At 40.6% G+C, this 23,143-nt stretch overlaps 1 protein-coding gene across 3 annotated transcripts in view; it reads left to right on the forward strand.

Annotated features, from left to right (window-relative positions):
• Window positions 1–305: 305 nt before the first annotated feature.
• bicd1a (bicaudal D homolog 1a) overlaps window positions 306–23,143 on the forward strand; it is a 29,309-nt gene continuing 6,471 nt past the window's right edge. For 2 of the 3 annotated variants that reach the window (XM_053885918.1, XM_053885919.1), the window contains exons 1-5: window positions 309–765; window positions 18,553–18,765; window positions 20,866–21,018; window positions 21,089–21,595; window positions 22,403–22,786. In XM_053885918.1, the coding sequence (XP_053741893.1) occupies window positions 550–765; window positions 18,553–18,765; window positions 20,866–21,018; window positions 21,089–21,595; window positions 22,403–22,786 (1,473 nt within the window). In that variant the 5' untranslated portion in view covers window positions 309–549. Of the gene's footprint in view, window positions 766–18,552; window positions 18,766–20,865; window positions 21,019–21,088; window positions 21,596–22,402; window positions 22,787–23,143 lie in introns of all 3 variants that reach the window. The other variant, XM_053885920.1, reaches the window with a different exon arrangement.

A 23,143-nucleotide genomic window follows, 5' to 3' on the forward strand; every position in this document is an offset into this window, starting at 1 on the left:
TTCTTTTTATTTGTTCATAAACTGAACTATTTATTGTGCTTGGAAGCAATAAAAACCATTTCGTTGTGTCCGAACAAACATTGACATTAAAGAAAGTCGCGCGAGATGAAACTGAAAACGCAGAAAGATGGTTCTGACTGGTTTCTGGTCTTACTAGTCTCGAGAAAGCTGATGCAAAGTACAAGTTCATTGTAGTGAGGATTTGAGCGTCTGGTTGCAAGCTACGCGTTTGACCATTAGATGGCGCGCGCGTGCTCATGGAGAACAGTTGGCGCGGTGTTCGCTGGTTTATTCTGGAGAGATTGACCTCGTTTTAGCTTGTATTCTCCTTAATTACCCATTCAAGTGGTTCAGTGAAAGGTTTAGAGTGGAACATGCTTAGCGGATAAGACACTGGGGCAAGGCGAAGCGATGGTTTGAAGTATTCGCTGTCTTTCTGTCGCTGGCAGAAGAGAAGTGGGCGGACATTGAGCATCATCTCCTCGCCTCCGCCCGCCTCCCAGATTCCGTCCACACCGGAGGACAGAGAGCCGCAGACAGTGAGGGGCGATGGCCGCGGGAGCAGGTTGCGGGGAGACGGTGGAGCAGTACCGGGCCGAGGTGGAGCGGCTCACCCTGGAACTAGCCGAGGCGAACCGGGAGAAGATCCGCGCCGCGGAGTGCGGACTGGTGGTCCTGGAGGAGAACCAGGCGCTGAAGCACAAGTACGTGGAGCTGGAGAGCGAGCAGGAGGCACTCCGGAAGGAGCTGGAGCAGCTACAGGAGGTGGGTGGACTCACCGCAGTCAGGTGTGCGGAGCTGCAGGTAGCCGCGGGTGGTGAGTTCAGGGGCGGTCTGGGCCACTTGTGTTGTTGATGTGGGTCATCCAAAGCGGTGGTGCAGGGGTGTGTTTTCTCTGAAGGCTTATTGTTCCACAGTACTCCTGCTGTATCCTTTATGAATAAGTAACTCAGAAGAAAGTGAATAATTCATGCTTTTCTGCTCTGCATGGACTGTAGACCACTCTGCCTTATTAAAAATACAACTTCATCTCTTCCCTGGTGGAAGAAGAACGCTTCTCTCATTATTACAGGTTTTCTAGACTTCATTTGTCACTATTTTAAATGAGGAAGGAAACCGAACCAAAAAAAGGAAAATCTGTTAAAGCTTGGCTAAAAAAAAAAAAAAAATAAAAAAAAAAAAAAAATATATATATATATATATATATATATATATATATATATATATATATATATATATATATATATATATACTGTATACCTTCATTTCCATCATCTTCTAAGCTACACCCTGTCAGAATAGTGATATCAATATTTCATTGGAAAAATGTTAAAAGAGTTGAGACGTCTCTGCTTCCCACGATGACTGATGGAGCCGACAAGCAGAACTCTTAATGTGGGACTTCGAAATCCATCTGCATGGTTTGGGATCCTTAATGTGTTCGAAGTGTGTGGACAGTAGAAGATAACTTGAGCATGGGATGGGAGTAAGCGCACCCATCTAATGTGCATATTGTGATGTCACCAGCTGTCGACCATAGTCATTTGCATAACTTTTATAGATGTCCATATGATCCAGCTCACCTCTCAGTCAACAATGATGACGGCTGGGCATCAACACTGTCATTCACAGTAGGACTGTGAACACTATTAAACATGTCATCAGTATTTTGTCATAACTGCACTTGTCTATATTGAAATTAACAGATTATAGTGTCCCTAAGAAGGTGATTCTCAACATGTCATTTTTGTTCATGACTGTTTTGTTATAGTTATTTGTTACTGTCAGGTTTGGATTCTAAATGCCACCAGAAATGCCACTCTCCACATGGCTTTGCTTTGCTATTTTTATCCCGATGGATTCCTGGGAGAATCCTAAATAAATCAGGGCCGAGAAAGTGAAATTTCAACAACTCCTCAGCTGCCAAATCCGTGACCAACCATGAGCTTAAAACGGTCTGGGCTCTGGTCATGCAAAACTAGCTTCCACTACCCTCTATTCCAGGCCATTTATCCCCTGTAGTTATGCTGATTGTATGTCATTATTTTTTATAGAAGATCCACGCGGTTCTCTGTCGTTCTTTTCCCGAAGATAGAAATGATGGTATGCTTTCACATAGTCTCAATTTCTGTTTCTGGCATGGACTTCGATGAAGGTCTTGTTGCATAAATTCAGCCATTAAAGCAGCCCGATGTTGACAGAGCCGCTCGAGGTCACTGCAGGAGAAGAGGCCAGCGAGGCTGAAGGCTCAAACTTTGGCGTGTGAGACGGGGGCGATGTTTGCTTGTCGTCATTTCAGCAGTTCAAATCATTTGGACAGCCAATTAGCTTGACTTAACCTTGACGGTAAACTCCCACAAATCTCATTATGCATTCAAATGGAGACTTTCCTTCACTACACACCTAGTTGGAGAATGAAAATACAAAATGTGGTTGGACTTTTGAATATGGCTTGACTGAGCAGTCTGTGAGGAAAGCATATTGATGATCTCCTAATGCGATATGTCTCATGCTATTATTACACTTTGTATGGGGGAACACATAATAACTATTAATAAGCAAATTGCTTGCTTGTTTACTATTAATAATCCGTAATTATGCTGTTGTTTAGAGTGAGTATTCCAGGTCAAAATCTAGGCTGTTTTAGTAAATCTAATCTGTACTTTATAATGATTTGTTAGAGGCTTACTTGTAGTTAATATACGTATTAATAAGTAGATTAGTTACGGTGATGTATGTTCCAATAATATAACACTTAACCAATATTTGTGTTGTATTTTATATATTCCTATTTTTTTCATGGCAACATTGTAATCTGTACTTTCAACTTCTAAATAGCTGTAACTTTGTTTATTTTAATTTTAAAAAATCCACACTTACCGTAGGTTGTTTTGCCTTTTATATTGTCACACTAGTTTCTCTTATAATTTCCAGAGAACACAAACCATGGTAGCTTACTGCATAATTAAAATCATCATCATCATTCCATCGGTTCAATCCACTGATGCCAGAGTTGGAACTCATCACTTCTCAGGCGGTTTGCATGGTCCTTGGCGTCTCCCACTCTTTCCCTCTCATGCTACAGTTAGTGACTGGCACGCAGATTTGTAATGATTTTTCTGCAGCTCCCAGCAGCAATTTAAAATAGGGAGACAGGCCGACTGGGCCGGCAGCAGAGCGCTGTCCGACTGATACCTCGGAGTTATGGATTATTGGATGAAAGGCCATGAGTAGGATGAGGACGAAGAATATGTGACAAGACATCAGACAAAGAAAAAATATTTAATAAGAGGGGTGTAGAAAATGTGTTTACATTGGCATGTTAGGTGCTTATGTGGTAATACTTGGTGTTTTCATCTGTCCAGCCCTTCCCTTTCCTTAAAAATAATTTAATTTTAATTTTATTGTGTTAAACCTTTGCATGTTTGGATGCTAGTTAAAAGTTATTACATCAATTTCAAATGTTGTACGGCTTAATATGAGACCTGTTTTCACTCAAAATAGTGAACAGGTGTTAAGAGTCTCATGATATTGCTACGGACCCATTCACTCACACGCTCACATGTAAGTGTGTTTAGAGTCAAACTTCACACTTTGCTTCAGCCTGAATTTCAGTCTTCTTGCTGTAAGGTTGCAGCTCAGGAGTGTGGCGTCTCCAATTTAGATTAAAGATTAAGATTAAATTTGATGCTCATGGAAGTGCGCCAAAAGCTAGACGACTTTTCAAGTTTGACAGGCTGTTTTTGCGAGATGGGAAATGTATATTTGCGCTGCAAGGAGAAAAACAGTGTCCTCAGATGCATATTTTGCTCAGATTTTTCTTGTTAAAGATAAATAGATACTGCTTAAAAAGACAGAGCCACTGCCTGATTGACACCATAACATATGTGTATTTTATTTAATAGGGACGCACAGAGAGCAGTTTTTTCCAAAACGAGGGCGAGTACTGATACTGACTACTTGCGCCATTACACATGACGTTACGTCGATATTTTTCCATATATTTCATGAAGTGCATTGCTCAGTATGTTTTTCTTGTACATGGGTGACAATCAATAGAGTCACTGCAGCACAAACACAAATTTAACAAAAATTTCTTAATGTGACATTCAAGCTCGTATCGCACAAATACCGGTGCATCCCTCTAATTCCCTGTCATGGGAAATGAATGAAATTTAAAAATGTATTACAGTGGTACCTCGGTTCTGGACCACAATTCGTTCCAGACGGCCGTTCGAGAAGCGATTTGTTCGAAATCTGAATCAATTTTCCCCCATTACAATTACTGGAAAAAGAAATAATGCGTTCCATGCGTACACAATAACAAAGTGCGTCATGGGTCAGCTGATCGGTTTGCGCGCGTTATGTTTTTTCCGTTTTTTTCGGGGGGTTTGAGTTCTGGATTTTCGTTCGAAATCAGAAGGAAAAAAATCTCAAAATTTTTGTTCAAACTCCGATTTGCTCGAAGTCCGGGACGTTTGAAAACCGAGTTACTACTGTATTTTCAAGTGGCATTCATGATGACATATTTCATGACTTTCCCTCGATAACCATCCACAGGTCCACACATAGATCTAGTTCAGAGATGCCTGTCCTCATCTCCCCCTGCCTATCTCGCCTCCTCTCTCCTCCATTCATGGGGACTGGTGGTGATTATTATTTCCAGTGGAGAACAAACATCTCCTGGTTTTGTCACATACGTTCTTGAGAGTGAATGAATGAGTGCGCTCCCGCCTCCACGGCATCATGTCTCACGTCTCAGAAAAGGGCAGGGAGCTGCAGATTGAAATTTGCTTTTGGGATTGATGGGACTGAATGCCATTACAGAGGAAATGTTGATTTATTTATTTTATGAATTAAAAAAAAAAACTCTGTTGTCCTTATACCATGCTGCTGCGTCCTGAAAGTAAGCCCACATGTTAAAGGCCCAGTATAATCCAGCCTGTTTCATCCTCTATTACAGTATTATGGTTGTTAATCTGAATTGTAATTGTTTGGAAAATACCCATATGGTTTGTGCATTAAGTTTTTTGGACTGAGGTTGTCTGAAAGGTTTCTCTTCAGGGATGTTAGATTCGTGTTGCTCTTGAGGGTTCTTCTCACACAAATGACCACAAAGAGCAGATCACTATAGTACGGCTAGTTACACAGATAGGGATCCTAGGAATGTTTGGGGTGGCTGTCCATTCATCTTTGTCAGGGTCCACTACAATCGCTTCACTTGCTGTGTGCTCTTTTCTTTCCCCCAAACCTTGCTTCCAGTGCCAGTACTGTTGTGTCTTTGGTCATTTGTCGGTCATGGCTGTGTGGTGAACTGTCCTTCTCATGACCATCGGTTTCAGCGAGCTGTTGATATTCCTGAGACATTGTTGTTATCTCATGTTTATGTTTGTATCAAACAAAATGATGGAGTTCATATCACAAACTACAATTATATACCACACACATTTACAGTTTCATGATTGTCTGTCCGTTACTTTCTTTTCTGTCCTCCTTTGAAAATGAAGCTCAGCAGCCTCTGCATTGCTAAAACCAAAATTTGTTTCCCTGTAGATGATCGCACAACTCCAATACATGGAGTGACACTCACAATAGCTTTTGTTGAAAAGTATGTGACGATTTATCTGTCATCTAAGAATAACAAACATTGTTGTACATCACTTATGTTTTATGATTTATGACTATGATTTTACTGGTTGACTAGTAACTAGTAAAAACATTTACACTCATTTACATAATGCTTTGAAGATGTTTATTTTGCTTCCAACCTTAATATGTTGTTTTACGTGCAACTTTCTACTTTGATTATTTAGCAGAACCCCAGGGTTCACATTGTATAATCAAAATGACATTTGTTTGTTTCCATTGGGGGCATGAGCAAAAAGATTATTCAAATAATCTCACGAAATGCTTGGTTGTAATCCAAAAACGTAAATACTCTGCTGCCCAGAGTATTTATGTTTTCATATGGAAAACCACAGCACGCTAAGAGCATGCTGTGTGTTGTGTGTGTTGTGCCTGTGTGGTGATGCTGAAAGGAGGACGTGCCTCCTTTGTGTTCTACTCAGTCCTCTCTCTCGCTCACTCTCTTCTCATCCTCTTCTCTGCCTTCCAGGCCAATCACACTCTCCCATCGCAGTGAGTGTGTGTACTGTATGTGGCTGGATTTCTGCCTGAGCAGCACCAGGAGTTCTGACTTACTGCTGCTGTCTCCAGGCAGATAAACCTCTGACAGGACACTGTTTGAGGCGATGGATTCTAGTACTGTCCATGGCTCTCTGGTTTATGTTGATATCGGTGCTGTCAGCAACTTTCTATCTACACATGAAAAGGCCTTGTTGTCGAGCTTTTTATATTTTCTATATTCCCTTAGATGAATCCCTTGTTTCCACTTCAAACATGGACATTTAACTCAAACAGACAACTGTCACAATCTGAGTAGCTGTTGACAAGTCATTAAATAACTCGTGCTAATGAAACATTCTGTCGGCATTCGAGTGCCAGATGGAACCCAAATCTGAAGCTAATCTAAACAAGTCATAAAGAAGAAAGTCTCGTTTCATTTGCTGAGAATGAAATGTAGCAATCAAATCACATTAATCCTGAGTTATTTATGAACAGAAATTGGGCTAAGGTCTGCTGTACACCAACGGACGCTTGGATCGTTCCTTAGAGATGATGCGGGTCTGTTTACTGATCATTGAGTCCTTACTCAAAACTTGATCATCCTGTTGACTGAAAAGAGGCCAGGTCTAGTTCCTAAGACTGAGACTAGCATGTCTACCGACAATGTCTGCGCATCCTAGGTATTATATTTTCTATTAAAGACATCAATGTGTTTCAATTCGGTGCATCCCTACTAAAGGCATCAACATGGAACATGGAACGTCAAAGCCCACTTGTCATTTGACGGCTTGAAAGAAAGAATGGATTCTTAGTCAGTGAGAACTGACAACTCAAAACCTGAAGAAAGAACTTTTTTCCCCCGCATGACCGGCCTTGAAGATTCGTTGTCCACTCAATGGTCATCAGCAGTGTGTCAGACGTGAGGCAGTGTAAGCATGGGACAGTCTGACCTGACCATGACCTATTTGTGTATTTTTGACTCTCTAAGAGTTTTCAGTCAGAATAGTTTTCTTTCGTAAACTACTAACTAAGTTAGCAGTTTACTGAAACAACAAACCTGTCCTCAACGTCCTTCAGTTTTGGTAAAAGTGGAGTGTATATTTATATTATTGGACATTCACAAATAGGCAGTTAACACCGAGAAAGGAGAGATGGGATCAATACCACAAGATTCTGTTGTTCCCTCTTCCTGCCACCATCCCCCTCTTCATCGCCTCTGGCTCTTCCCCCGTGCCTCCCCCTGCATGTGGCTTTGACCTCCCTGTGGCTTGAAGTGATAATTTTGCTTCGATTTGCTCCACGTCACTGAAAAAACATGCTTGCCATTGTGTACAATCTACAATAAGAGGAAATCGCTGCTTGATGGAGTGGACTAGACAGAGTCCAGCTGTGTCTAACAAACGCTTGCTGGCCATCAAATGACTTTGTAACGGATTCGCGGTGTCCTTGAATGAAGTACTAGGCATACTATATTATGTAGTAGTCATAGTATTGTGCTGATGATCTTTGTTTCATTGGCTGCAGGTGACCTGTGACCTGAGCAACAGGCTCCGGATGCAGTTGAGCATACAGATAAGGAGCTGTCTGCCATCGGCCCCCAGGGATTTCAGCTATATTTGGCTGGTGTGTGTTGAGCCAGACCTCAGAAGGAAGGTCATTTGTCTTTGACTGCAAATATCAGCAGCATTTTCCTGCATAGATGTATAGCATTTCTCTCTTCGAGTGTAGCAGCCGAGCATGGGGGTTGCGGATGTTGTGATTGAGACTGGGTTGAGTGAGGGAGGGGAGACGGTGTGGGATGGTGGTGAGTGACTCCAGTCCGTCTCTCTTATCCCCTTTGTTGTGTTTATGTCTTTTTATGTTATGACTGCTGCATATCGGGCAGCAGCAGGAGACAGGAAGGACAGATGCATTGAATATGATGGAAGTTACAAGGTTATTATGTTTGCTATCTTGAATATAACAAACTACCAGTTCAAAAACAATACATACTTTTTTATGATTTTTTTTATGTAGATAGTATTTCATGGTGTATCTTTGAACATATGGCATTTTGAAAAGTTGTCTTTCAGACCTTGCAAATCTGGAATTTTACGTGAAAGTATGTCGATTTCTTTGTCAGATTTTATGCTCAAAGGTACATCATCTTCTATGAGAGGAAATACACAAGGGAAAGCATATAAAAAAGCACAATATGATCACAACCATGTACACAACCTACACAATCAAAGCTTGTGTAGGCTTGGTGAGGGCTGCAGTTGCCATCTTATTGAAGATTGCTGTGTAAGTAAATAATAGAGCGGATGAAGCAAGCTGGAGCCCAAAATGGTGCACAGGTACAAAACATTACAAGTCAAAGTCTCGAGTGAAAATCAGTTTTTGAAAAAGTACAGAAAAAACAGGAAAATGACAAAGAAGAGACCAATAATAATACTCATATAATTTAAAAAAAGGTTAGTGGAAAGTGGTGTGAATTCATAATAATAATAACTAGAAAAGCAAAAGACTAGAATCAATGCAATAATCTAGTGCAGGGCTTCCTAACCTTTTTGATCTCGGCGCCCACCTTTCCCTGAACAAATGGGTCTGGGGCCCATTCAGGGACTAGAACTGATTCATTACTGATTTCACTTGTGTTCAATGACCATACAAACCAAAACCTTGTGAAATGATGCGAAACCATGTGATCAGCGCCAAAATATCTGTCATGGAAAAGTCCAACCAGCAGCAGAAGCAGGTGCAAGTCATGTTCATCAAATTTACGAAAAATACACTTCGTGCAAACTGTTCAGAAATGGAAAAACTGAATGAATAAAATTCTGATTAAAATAGATGTACAACATCTAAATATCGTGATATATTTTCGTTTTCATAAATAAACTCCAAAGTAGATAAATAAAGTGGAAATGAAAGTATTGCCATGTTGTAACAGTTTTTATTGTTGGGGCATCACTTTCTTTATCATTTTTTCTTTTCAAGAACTTCTTGATAGTTGTTTACTATCACAGATTCGCAGCTGTCAAGTCAATTCAGTGACTCACCACTGCCACCATATGTGGTTAAGAATCGCTTCTAGCGTCTAGCGAACCACTTGCTCATCCTTTCCTTGTTCTATTATCGACATTTCCTGAAAAGTTCATTGAAATTCATTTGTCCATTTATGACAGACAGATAAACATGGTAGTCGTATAACCAATATCGATGAATATTTGTACTACTGACCCCCAAAATACACCAAAATAATATTGAAATTTATTAGTCATTTATTTCTATTCTAAAAGAGACTGTGGCGTACGGATTTCATTTTTTCCAATGTATTCTCATCCATTATTTTCAAATATGACTAATAAGAGTCACGGTCAGAAGAAGACTTACTAAACTGAAACTGCTGACTTCGTCTTTCCTTCACCTATAAGAAAACTTATTTTTACCGCAAACTCAGGTTGAGGTGGCTGAACTCCTCTGACTGCAGGCTGCTGTATTGATTAGCTTCGCATTTTGCTGTAAGTGCTGAAACTCTAACAGCGTTGCCTGAAAAAAAACTTCACCATTTGGACCCTCTCTCTCTCTCTCTCACACAGAGGGCTTGCGTGAACTCTGTCGCCTTGTTTGTTTTTGCAGTTACTGAGAGTTAGTGTTCTGCACCTATAGGGATGTGTCTCTCCATCCATTGGCCATTGCACCAGCTACTGTGTGACTGAGCTTCTGAAGATCCCTGACCCCTTTCACCATCGCAGCACACATGACTGCACCCGCACACAAGCTAGCACTTAGATCAGAGTGCATGAGATGGAATGTCCCCGCGTGTGTGGCCCCTCCCTCCTGTAGACATTTATGGTGAGGCAGGTACTCAATCATGACATTGTTAACCCTAGTAATTAACCCTCTCTTCCATCAGTGGAGTGGTGATGTCAAGGGCAGAAGAGACCATGAAAAGCCAGGCGCAGAACTCTGTTGATGCTTATTGTTCCTTTGGAAAGTGAAGCAAGAAGCTCATCAAGGTGATGGAGATTTCTAATGCATAAATCCATGTGATTTTGTTTGTAAACTGATGAAGAACACCTGTGAATTTTAAGCTTAACTGGTGACTTCTTCCGTCAGTATCAACAGCGATGACTCAAGCACTGCAGCCCTGAATTTAAAAAAAGCTCTGAGTCACTCAGAGGCTCAGTGTATCAATACTAAAAGTCTCTGCGAGCGACAGAGCCCATTCTATTGTTTGTCTGCCTCGACCTGCACCTCTTTCTCAGCCCTGTAAGGGGAGACAGTTTAATCTTTCTCAAATCACTTTGCCGCCTCTTTGACTGCATGTGAGCAAACAACCTTAAAGTATTGTGTATTAATTCACAACGTCACGGGAGAGTACACAGATAAATGTACATCAATCTGTTCACCCAGTCCATTAGAGCGCTTGATGTCCTTCAGTTAGACGCATTTATGAGGAACTGTTTCCGCTGTGGTGATCCTCATTCATCCAGGTCATTGTAGTTAGAGTTTTGTGGCCAGTTTTCTGGTCAAATGATCAGCCCCTGGACTGGCTGATCATGTAGAGACACTATTGCTATCACTATCTATGTAATGGATGTATTAATCTGCAAATACTATCACTACTATGTCACTACTATCAGTAAAGTATCAGGATTTTGTACATCACAAATTTGTGACCTCTTTTTTTTTGTTATCCATGAGTCTTTTCACAAGTGCCCACTGCTCTGAGGCACTTTCTGTTTTCAACGGCAGCAGTCAGTGCTGATCTCCAGTGAACTCGCCTGTGGCTAGAACTACTGGGGAACATTTATTTATGTTTGTGCCTGAAGAGCGGGCCGTGTGTTTTTGTGGTCCATTTGCACTCAGTGGCCTCTGAGGCAGATTAAAAAGACTGCCACACATGGAGACACAGTTAAAGAGGTGTCCTGCGTGTGTTCAATTTGGGAAAATTTGTATGAAAATTCTTCTAATCTCATTGAATTACCAAAAACTGGAAAACAGTGTTATGTTTGACTGTGTTCCTTTGGGTAACTTTTAAGGGGTGGTCAGAATCCGACTTCCTTATGAACAAATCAGACTTGGATTGTACTCCAAAAGGTGCTTTTGTGCAGTTATTCCATGGGAGTGGTCATGTTGTGAATGTGTACAGTTACCAGCATCAGGTTTAATAATATTATACTGCGTTTAGCATCTAAAACTTTCTGCTCCCGGACCTCAGACTGCCCCACTTAATTTACATCTGTCTTATTCCAAGTGACAATGAAAGTGTTTTTCAGTGATGAATATTTGTCAGACTGTTTTTACATATCAGGCCACACACGCAAAGCCTCAGCTGGATATGAAGTAAGAGGACACTCCCAACTGCTCAGATGCGTGACTCGATCTGAAAAACACTCTCTTCACTCTTGAGTACCCGAAATGCTTGCATCACCTCAACCGCCCGTTGTTTCCTTTCGTTCATGATTCGTCTTTGCTGTTTTCTCTAATACTCACAAATACAAATGGACACCCTCAGCAGAGTCCATTGCTCCAGTTGGATGAAAACTCTATAAAAATCACTGTGAGAGTACGTGTGTGTAGTAAACACATCACAGAAAGTGATGTTTGCAGAAAGACAGGATGTTTTGGTACATATATTTTGGCACAATCTGAAGGATGGAGAATCGAAAGATGAGACTTCAGGGTGTGATCGACAAAGATAAATATGTCATTTGGGACTTCAATTTCCTTCATCCCAGACTGAGTGCCTCATCTGGGAAACGCTCCAGACATGTCTCTTATCTTGAGCAGACGTAATCGCAGTGTAATCATTTTTAAATGTGTTTTCAGCTTCCTTTTAACTGCAGAACCGTGTCCTCATTGTTTCAGAGACAGAGCAGCAGACATTGTCAGATTCATTTTATCTTCTTGTTGCATCAATTCAATTTTATGTTCATTGTGCAAACCCAAATCCGTCGACTGAAATTTTGCACCGAGAATATTTGTTCAATGTTTATCTAGACAGACATGAGAATAGTCATTCTTTCGGAATGAAAACGTATTGTATTTTCAGTCAGAACTCTGTGTGTTAAATAGGTCGTTTTACTTGTTGAAACCAAAAATCTCAGGTTTTATTTTGAATCTGGGACACGTGTTATTAACATGTGAACGCTTCGGTTCTTGAAGCTGCATCATTTCATTCAAAGCAGGTTCATCACACTCAGGTGCTGAAATCCACGATGCTGCTCGCTGACACTAATAAACAGTCGTGACTTAAATATCTGCAGGGACCTTCACTACAATACAACCCAAAACAATTGGGAGAAGTCAGATTCCTTCATTTGAATGTCAGCGAGGTACTAACTAAGTTATACACTCCTTAACTCCAGTTGCAATACTAGGATTTGACTGACGTCACTATATTTCTGCTGCATGCAGGTTGCATCTTGCTCTTATGCCTCCATCATATGAACGGCTGTCAATCTCTGTTCATCTCTTGTAGTGCTTTGATGACAATTTGAATTTGGTGAAGACCTTTAGTCACAGTTACCGTGGTGAATGCTCATTGTCGGTTAAGTACTATATTTGATGCCAAAAACCACAATGGACCCTCACATTAAACCTGTTATGCAGTGCTTGTATTTTAATATTCAGTTTCAGATCAAAGTTCTTGCCACTGTGGTTGACTTTTGGGGGGTCCTTACCGTGCGATTTAGACTACTGAACAGACCTCCTACTCTGGCTAAAACTCGACAGAGGCGGCCCCCCAAGCTGGGATTTGGAAACCCAACACTGAATTTTAACATCTCTATTTTGGAAATCAGGCTGTTACTTTACTGTAATATAGTGTGATGCTGCAGCTTCTTGCTTGAGCATATGTTTTATGCCATTTTCTTTGTTCTCTAATTGACCAAGGGCAGAGTCCCTGGATGACCTCATGTTGAGAAGCAATACTGGTGAGAACCTTGACTCGAACTAGCTCCTTTACTAGTAGTCGGATGTCATGGAAAATCAGTTATTTTATGCTTGTTATTGGTGTTCCTTGTGTCCCTCCTCCCTGGCTCAGATTACTCAGGTCCTTCGCTCCTGAAAAAAAGTGCCTGTGCGCTTTTGTAGATGACAGATCTCTTGACTTGGCACTTTTCCCTGCAGCCGAGGAGCACATGGGGACAAGTCTGTGCCCTTGCAGGAGGGCAAAAAGATGCATAGCCTTCATAGACACTTCAGAGGCTCTCTGGATGTATACCTATACATAATCATGGCGTCATTTAACATAAAGTGACCTTGGAGGGAAGCAATTTCAAATCAAGTGTGGACTTCCTGCCCCCCTGTGCCCTTCACGTTGCTGTGCGGAAACTGATGTTTTGTTGTTTTGACCTCACTTCAAGTTCTAGCGGGATATTAATAAGTCATGCTGCTACAGTAGTATTTGTTTTTTATTGTGGAACCGTAATCGTTCTCATACACATACGTATTCATGTCACTGTTTCTGGTTTCATTTATAGTTTTTCATGAGGTTTATCTGCCTGTTGTTACTTAAAATATTTGAGTGACACAAATACTTGGTGATTTAAATATTTATACACACTTACGTGACTATTCCTAGAGTGCACTCGTACATGCCCACGCGCTGACAGATGTGACAATCCTCGATGGCCCTGTCCGTGGTACTGAAATCCTTGATGTTGCTTGGAAGTACCATCTGGATGTGACTCATCCTCATGTCCATCTGGGTATGTTTGTTCTACATCAATCAAAAATGTTCTGTCGCATCCACATCACAAGTGAGTGCCCCTGTTCTCAGCAAGATGTTGCCTGTTGTCTTGAATCATAAGTATGTTCAAGAAGCATTAAAAATCAATTCAGTTTCAAGGTGTCCAAGTTGGCAAGCATTGACCTATGAGCTTGTTGAGTGGTCCAGGCCATGTAGAAATGCTGGTTCTGACAGTTTCAAGGTCAAAAGTTCTGTTGTGATTCTGTTGTAGTGCTTCTACTGTGAGTGATTTTTATCTTCTGTTCTTTTCAGTATTTTCATATTTTTAATATTACTTCAATGTAATTCTTCTTCTGATATTCTCTTTCATTTCTGTACTTGTGTATGCTTTTAAATCCAACGTTCTTCACGGCCTTCAAGATCTCTATTGAAAACATTAAATAAATGTTCATAAATGTCTGCATTTGTACATTTTTGCCACCATAGTCTATTCCTATTGCTTTTTACTGTCCTTGACATATTGTAGAGTGATTTATATTGAAACACATAACAGTATTGTAACTGCAGTAGTTTTCTTTTCTCTTTTCTTTTTTTAATTTTAAATGCATTGTAAATATAACTGCTGAACTTACATAACTTATCTTGATTCATCTGTGTATAATCTTTTTTTAAACTTTTTGCTACAATTATGATTTATTTTACAGACAGAACACAAAGACTAAAAAGTAAAAATAAACAAGTAATTTCTTTTATGGAAGTAATAGTATTGAGGAGAAGACGACTTTTCATGTGAGCTGACATCAATGACATTAAATTGAAATTATTTAAGGCAAATACAGTGATAGAGAACAACAAATGTCTGTGTAGCTCTGATTAATGCAGCTTTTCCAGGGGTACCATATTATGGAATGTGATGTCAACCAAAACAAAAAGATAAAGATAATAATAGATGATAAAGAAGACGAAATGAGACTGCGCTAATGCATTTTATTTTTATTATTAAAAGAATTAATTTTAAAAAATATATAATAATAATAAAGTTAATTTCAAAGAATGAAAAATCTTGTCCTGGGCACTTTTGCAATGATGTTTGAATGTTTTTACTTTATTTATAAAGTTAAATTGTTCATCAAAGATGACTCAGGATTGATCTTGAACTGTCGCTTTGAATTAGACCTTGTATAATATAATTTAATGTAATTAACCTGCAGTATCTAAAAGTAATAATGCACTTGACTGTACGGTGAAGATTAATTCATGCAGTCAGAGAGTTCCCTCCCGGGCTTTTAAAAATAGAATCCGGCTGCGTGTCCAAACGCACACAAAGATGGAAGGACGTATTCAGTCCTTCCCTGGACTCCTCATTAGGATCCTCATGGGCCAGTCTTCCGGGCCCCTGGTGCTGGTTTGTTCCCTCTGTCTGGGTCTCCTCCCATGGCCCCGGGAATGAATATCTATGAGAGCCGCTCTTTTCATCCACTGGGACACAGGGGGCCTCGAAACCCGAGGGCATTATTTCTGACGGGCCAACAAGATGCCAGTCACCAGCTCCTCATCATTCCCATTTTAAGGTTAGATGTCGTCACTGTTGTGCAAGAAATGCCTAGTTATAATGTTAAAAAGCTTACAATTCTTCTTGGTAGCTGGCAAGTTTTGACAGTACATTTGGGTAATTCGCCAAAAGGGCTATATTTAGTTCTCTCCTGAGCTTTTTAACCAAAAGTGTCGGCTCACTGTTTGTACAGGAAGAAGTGGGCAGATGGAGCGAGTGGACTTCTCGTGTCTTTTTTTTTTTTCCTTCTTCGTAAAAGCATCTGCCTCTTTCTATTCACTCGTCATTTTCGGTTGCTCTCCTGATCTATCAGCAGCTCATATTGAGGAACAGTTGATCTGAGGCTCTTCTGTCTCCAGTTGCACCCGCCATTGATGGGGTTGACCGGTACAGTTTATTGCGGTGAGCCACATTATCCCTGCGTCAGTCCCTCTTGTTGACTCTCCCATGCGATGCACACCAGAGCAGCAGGCGTCTGTGGGGTCAGAGTTCGGCTTGATCTGTGAAGAAAAGGCCTGCTTGGACGTTGGCAGCCTCTGCTCTCCAGCATGAATACGAGCTAATTCAGCCTCACTGTGCTCAGAATTAATCAGCTGTTTTGTTCCAGAGGCTGTTTTCTCATAATAACCATTCACTGGATTCAAGCTGTGCCTCCCCAGAGTCGGAGATAAAGACGGAATGAGGATGATTGAGGGACGCAATAAGCAGATGGAATTAAAGGGGGAGTACAAGAAGGATTTGACTGAATTAGTCTTCATTACAGAATCTTTTTAAAGTTTAAACTAATCCAGGAACTTGTTCATAAAAATGAACTCCAGGGTTATGCTTTTCTGTAAAGTTGCATAGCATGAGCTTTGAGCCCCACCTGACACAACTTAAATAACACATTTATTCTAGTGGTGGGACTTAATTACAATTACAACTTAATTACAACATTATTACGATTATTTAATTTAATTTAATTTAATTTGATTTAATTTAACAGTTTGCTCTCCAGACAACAGGGAACCTTTGTCAGTGCAGGAGTTCCTGGTCCACTGATCACACTGATGCACAAGACACGTGGCAGCTAGGATGATAACAACAACAACAAATATGGAGGAATCCCTGAACAAAAGCAAAAAAAGCATCTGTTTGCTTTTGTTCAGGGATGTTTTTCACGACACAATGGCCAGGGTTTCCACTACTCTGAATGTACTTGAAATTCTTATACAATTGAACTTCTTATACAAATATTTTCAAGACATTAAAAGAGCTTTAGCTGAAATAATGCTATATAAAAAACTTGGATATAGACACCATCGTGATTTATTGTCAAACTGATGCAAAATAAACAATATTTTGTTGTTTAAGTGTATGTATGGGTCCATCATGTGCTTCAGTAATATACCGAATTCATTCAAATTGAAAAATGTGGCTTCTTGTGGCAAGTATTCTTATACCAATATAGTGCAATTAATTGAGATTAATTCATCACAAATTCTTTAATTAATTAGATTTTTTTAATCGAATCGCACCTCTAATCTATTCATATACAATCATATGTCTATCTAATGGTGGCAGAAGTGAGATGGCAACAAGAGGCATTTGGTAGTGTATATTAGTAGTGAAAGGCTAATGCGGTTTCATGAAACACCTTCCTCATTTTCCAAGGTCACTAGGTGGCACTGTAGTCATTGTCTTTAATTTAATTTAATAACTTGACTTTTTACACTTGGAGTAAATTAGGACACTGTTTCGACCCAAGAAATGGCAGGAAGATAATGTGCTGCTGAATAACATAAGGTGATGTACAAAGAGTAGGCGAAGGGGGGGAAGTCACCAGCTCAGGACAGGTGCTCTCCAGAGATGTCTCCTGACTCACCAGTGTTCGACTGGAATTGTTGGAGCCTTGATATGAAGCTTCAAAAATATCAGAAAAAAATGAATGGCTGAGCTTTGTGATAACATAACTGTGTGTGTCAAATCTCCAGGCTGCTTGTCGTACGATGGTTTCATTTCATCCTTTGCTACTCACTGCTATTTTACTCTACTTATACTCAATTGCGTCACTTTCAAGAAACTGGTGTTTAATCGTGCCGTAAGTCTAAAATGTCAATGTGGAACCAAAAATAAAGCTTTGCATTAATAAACCGACTCTACATGGAACAATGACAATACATGAATATAATTTCAACAATTATTTTTTTATTGTTACTGTAGTATTTATGATATAACAGCCCTATTACTATGACAAAATAGTTAATACAATAATACAAAATTCAATGGAATATCATCCTATTTTTATACAACTCACTTTGACATGTAGCAAGTCTCTTCTCCAGCCCACTGCTCCTCAGAGCCATTCTCACTAGTCTTCTTATCTTCCCTGTTGTTCCATGAATCACTCCGACTCATAAAAAATAGTGAGATCCAGTTTCCTGGATAATGGACGCTAATGATCATGTGCAGATGACGTGTTGTTTTGATGGTGCACTGGGATGCCAGGAAATAATTGTAGTCAATTATTTATTCTAGAACCCAAAATAAACTTCTCCCTCAGGACTTTGGTTGGCATTCTTCAAATGGCATAAGTGTTCTTTCCAGTTATATTGGAAAATAAATTGCTTTGTATTTTATTTCTGTATAGTTTTCTTCCCTTGTATGAGTGATATAAATATGCACGTGTCGTATATTTGCATGATTATTACTTTTTTTTGTCTGGATGGGTTTATTGATTTTATAAAGTGCTACGTATTCAATAGCAATGCGACACGGGCTCCTTGGTGGAGGAGTGTGTCTATTATTTCACATTACAAGACTGTATATACAGTCTTGAACACTTATAACAGCATTGTATAGTGTCCCAATACAAGTGATGGGGTTACAGTTTATGATATTTTACGTCACACATGCTGCGGTGGTGCAATATCAGCCCTACAGTCCTGCTCATTGCAGCTGTTTGGATTTTATTAACGGAGCCTCAGCTTCTCTATCATGACCAGTCAGCGCTCTGAGCTGTGGAAACCTCTGTCAGGAGAATGAGAACACTGTGTCTATTGATCTCATTGAAACATCATCCCTCATTGACAGACAGCTGGTCTTCCATTATGGAGAGCGATGGGCTCCTGTGGGTCAAATGTTTATCTCCGAAATCGTCTATTTTTAACACTGACATCAACGCTGACCATCCCTTTTGGATTTTTATCCACAGGCGTTCGGTCAGGCCTACACCAACCAGCGAAAGGTGGCGGAGGATGGGGAGACGAATGAGGAGACGCTGTTGCAGGAGTCCGCTTCCAAGGAAGCCTACTACATGGGCCGCATTTTGGAGCTGCAGAGTGACTTGACGCTAAGCCGCTCAGTGGCGTCCAACACCCAGTCAGAGAATGAGAGGCTGAATCTCCTGGCTCAGGAGCTTCGTGAGGTCAGTAACTTGGGACAGAGTTCACTGTTAGGTGAATCTAAAATCAATAGGAGCGTTTTGTTGGTATGTTCATTTCATTATTTGCGTGTCAATAAATGTGAGTGAAAGCCATGAATCTTCAAACAACTAAATCTAATCTGCATTTATTACAACTTGCAGGTGCCAGAAAAATCATGGATTATTGTGATTATGAAACTTCTAAAAAATACTTCACTTTTTCAAAGTGATGAACTTTCATAGTGATGAAACAAGTGTGTGTTGGTACGTGCTTGTGCGCCTGTTGTTTTTGTGACGGGCAATGTAGGAGTTCGACTGGGGGTCAGACACGACGGCCACGACCCCATTGTGGGGGGCAAATCCGGTGCTAAGCTGCAGAATAAGTAAAAATGTCCTGAGCTCGGCACATGTGCTGGGACAGAGTTAGTCGGCGGCCTGGTGTTCTCATCCTCTGCTTTCATGAGGAAATGTAATTAGATTAAATTCTCATTCCAAAAGGGAGTCCTTCTTAAATCACATCTCAAGTTTGATCAGATTATTTAGAACAGTGTAATCTATATATATATATATATATATATATATATATATATATATATATATATATATATATATATATATATATATATATATATATATATATGTGTGTGTGTGTGTCCTCACAGTTGCTGTTCTTCTAGACCTGCACATGTAGACACTGAGGGAGAGGGAAGTCGGGACCACGGCCTCTGCACTCACCCTGTCTTGAAAGTTATTGCATTAGTTCTATAATTCTCACATTTCGTTGCATAACTGATCACAGAAGTACTTACCGCAGCTCTGCTCTACTTCAAAGTTATGCTCCATTAGGCTCAAGGGTTTAGGCGCCACAGTCAAATACAGTAACAGTCCTAAATTCACTGACACGTAATGGTCTGCCTTCTATTTGAGCATGTCTCCTTGTGACGCCGGCCTGTGCTACAGAGGTACAAATGCACAGCGGCCATATTGTCGACCTGAATTCCTGTCTCTGAGTCAGCACCTGAACCATGTGGACGCAGAGCTGCTTTTCTTTCTGTTATTATTTTTCAAGCACACCAGTAAAAGGTAGTTAAATTGTGAATGAATATTCTAAAACGCTACAAATTACGTTTTCTGTTATGACAATGTCAGTGGCAAAAATGGAAAAATAAATTTGAAGTTTTGTTCGTTTTTACTTTAGAAAAATAACAAAGCATACACGGATAAAATAAAAATATTTTTTGTTCTTTGTTTTTCTGTCAACTTTGAAACAGAATAACTATTAATGTTTTGTTTTTGTTTTTGTTTTCCCCATTATTCAAATTTTGTTTCAAAATGGAAAAGCAGAAAAATTAATTAAAAGCTCATTCAATTTTATTTTGAAATGACAAATGAAAGAACGAAAGCTACAAAATTACAAAATTTTATTTTAAAGTGCCATTGTAATACATCCCTTGCAGCCTTCAGAATTCTGCACTCTCATATAGTTTTCAAGGAATCTGGCTCCAGTGGTTCCCATTTCAGTATTTATTTTGTTGACAATTTTGCCATCACAATGAGGCGATATTGTGGTGACAGTACATACATGTGCATCTGAGACCTTTCTGTCAAAGTGTAATTATTTCTTTTATTCTGGAGACTAAAACCAGTCCAGTCTACACTAGTCTACTTCTACAGACAAAATCCCGACAGGTCCATAGTTGTCTGTTAACTCTGCCGGATGATCACAAACACAAATTCAACATGTTGTTACACCAAAAGTCATAAGAGAATCCTCACACATTAGAGGCAGCAGCTGTGTGATCCAGTAAAGCATTACTGGTGTAATGTAAAACTGTGTATATATCTGTATAAATGCATCTGTGTTCTGGTGACTACTTTTGCTGTTACATGTTGTTATTAATATTTCTGGACTACAAGAGCTTGAGGGGTACTTTGACTTTTAGCAAAGTGGATTTCTGTGAGTTTATTTTTATGTTTCACTGAAGTAACCTTTTACAGTTCTCCCTCTCTAATGTTTTTAAACCCTCCCAGCTCTTCTGATATGAAGGCAGGTCTGTGAAGTTCAACAATCTTATCTCAGAGGATTTAAACTTCTGTCTCCAGAGTAATGAGACGCTGGAGCTGCAGAGGAACAGGATGAGAGAAGAGATAAAGGAATACAAGTTCCGTGAAACCAGGCTCCTCCAGGACTACACTGAGCTGGAGGAGGAGAACATCACCCTGCAGAAACTGGTCTCTACTCTCAAACAGAGTCAGGTTGGTATCAAATGCTCTTAGTTTGTGTGTGTTACTGCTGGGACGATAAAACGTGTCCCTTGCTTTTCAGGTCGAGTATGAGGGTTTAAAACATGAAATCAAGGTGCTTGAAGAAGAGACAGTTCTCCTCAACAGTCAACTTGAGGATGCATTGAGGCTGAAAGAAATCTCTGCTGTGCAACTGGAAGAAGCCCTGGACGCCCTGAAGAGCGAGCGAGAGCAAAAGAACAACCTCAGGAAAGAACTGGCCCACCACCTCAGTCTTAGCGACAGCGTGTACGGGGCCGGGGCCCACATAGCCCTGACGGTCACTGGTGTTGAGGGCCTTAAGTTTCCAGAGGAGACCAATGGAAGCAACGTCTCAAATGGCACCAACGGCACTTCACTTCCTGTTGCTAACGGCAACAACGAGGACAGCAACCGGCGTAATGCTCACATGCACAATGGCACCATGTTGGCGAAGATGAATGTGGACTACCGTCCGGGGAAGAAGGGTGAGGGTCTGCACCCGGTGCCAGACCTCTTTAGTGAGCTCAACCTGTCGGAGATGCAGAAGCTCAAACAGCAGCTGCTACAGGTTGGTGCTGACGACAAGTGCATGCGTGTCTTTGCTTTTGTTTTGTCAAGCGCTGAGCAAATCAACGCCAATAACAGAGGCAAATGTTCCACACACGTCTCTTCCTTTCCTCTTGTTCATTTTATCTGCTCTCATAAATTATGTCTATCACAGCTTAGAACGAGGCTGTGACATCTTTACAAGAATTATTTTGAAGTTTTCTGCCTCAGTCTGTCACAGTGTCTTCAGCAGGCAGGCATAATGTCACACCAAATAACTGTCCGCTCCCTGCAACTCTCCACTCAGATGATGAGATTCAAACGTGCAGAATTAGCAGCGTGCTTTCATCTGTAAACTCAAATTACCCCGTAATAAGTTCCTGCATGTGTGATCTGCTTTATAAGCTGTGCTGTATTAGTTACTTACTTCACACACTGTCATTTTGAGTCTCTCTGATTTGACGGAGTTCAATAAGATCGTATTGATAGGGATGGGCGTTTTAACGATTTATCGCCAAACACAATCTCCACAATGATAATTCTGCATCTCACGATAAATTCCATAAACACACGCCGCACTCTCTGCAATGGACCTGCACAGATGAACTTGACGAGACCGTGACGGCGCGCCACGCTCTCCAGCTCTGCGGCATTTGACAGCCGACACCGGTGTGTGACAGTTGTGTAGATTGTGGTGGACTTTGGTTCACGATTGTAGTTTTTAACTTATTTTTAATACAGGAAACCTCTGGTAATGACATTGACATTCACCCTCTACTATAGGTGGTATGAAGTTTGTATTTTTTATTTGTTTATCAATCTCATGAAGGTGGAGCGTGAGAAGGCGTCGCTGCTCATGAACCTGCAGGAGTCCGAAACCCAGCTGCAGCACACGCAGGGTGCCCTGACGGAGCAGAACGAGCGAGTGCACCGGCTCACCGAGCGAGTCAACGCCATGAGACGTCTACACGGAGACAAAGAACTGGACGACCCTCAGGAGAGCGAGAAACACGATGGAGGGTCGACAGCGAACGGTCACCATGACCCAGACATACACGGGTTTGAGGTCCTGGAGTGTAAATATAAAGTAGCTGTGACGGAAGTGATCGACCTGAAAGCTGAGTTGAAGGCCCTGAAGGAGAAGTATAACCAGGCTGTGGAAGGGAAGGACGATGGACCCCATGACGACAGAGTTCATGCTCTGAGTGAACAGGTTTGTGGTCATAACATGTGCACTGAACCTCAGCGGAGGCTATGCATCGATCAACCTTTATTTATAAAGTGCCTTCCACGTGTGTACAATGCAAGATAAATATATAGGTGATGGGCAGATGAGGCTTCATGAAACAGTGTCCTAATTTTCATAGCTCAGTAGGTGTCGCTCTTCGTTTGAAAAGGATGAACATCAGTTCTTAGTCTCATTATCAATATTTTCAGAAAAGTTTTTTTTTCGTTTCAGTATATTCATTTCCTGAAATATTTTCCAAACACTAGATGCAAGAAGCTAGATTAAAAAGGTAGAAATTGCTATAACATTCATGTACTCAGTTGCCATTAACTTGTCTGGAAT

This window comes from Synchiropus splendidus, chromosome 14 (assembly GCF_027744825.2).
Source record: "Synchiropus splendidus isolate RoL2022-P1 chromosome 14, RoL_Sspl_1.0, whole genome shotgun sequence".
NCBI lineage: Eukaryota > Metazoa > Chordata > Actinopteri > Syngnathiformes > Callionymidae > Synchiropus > Synchiropus splendidus.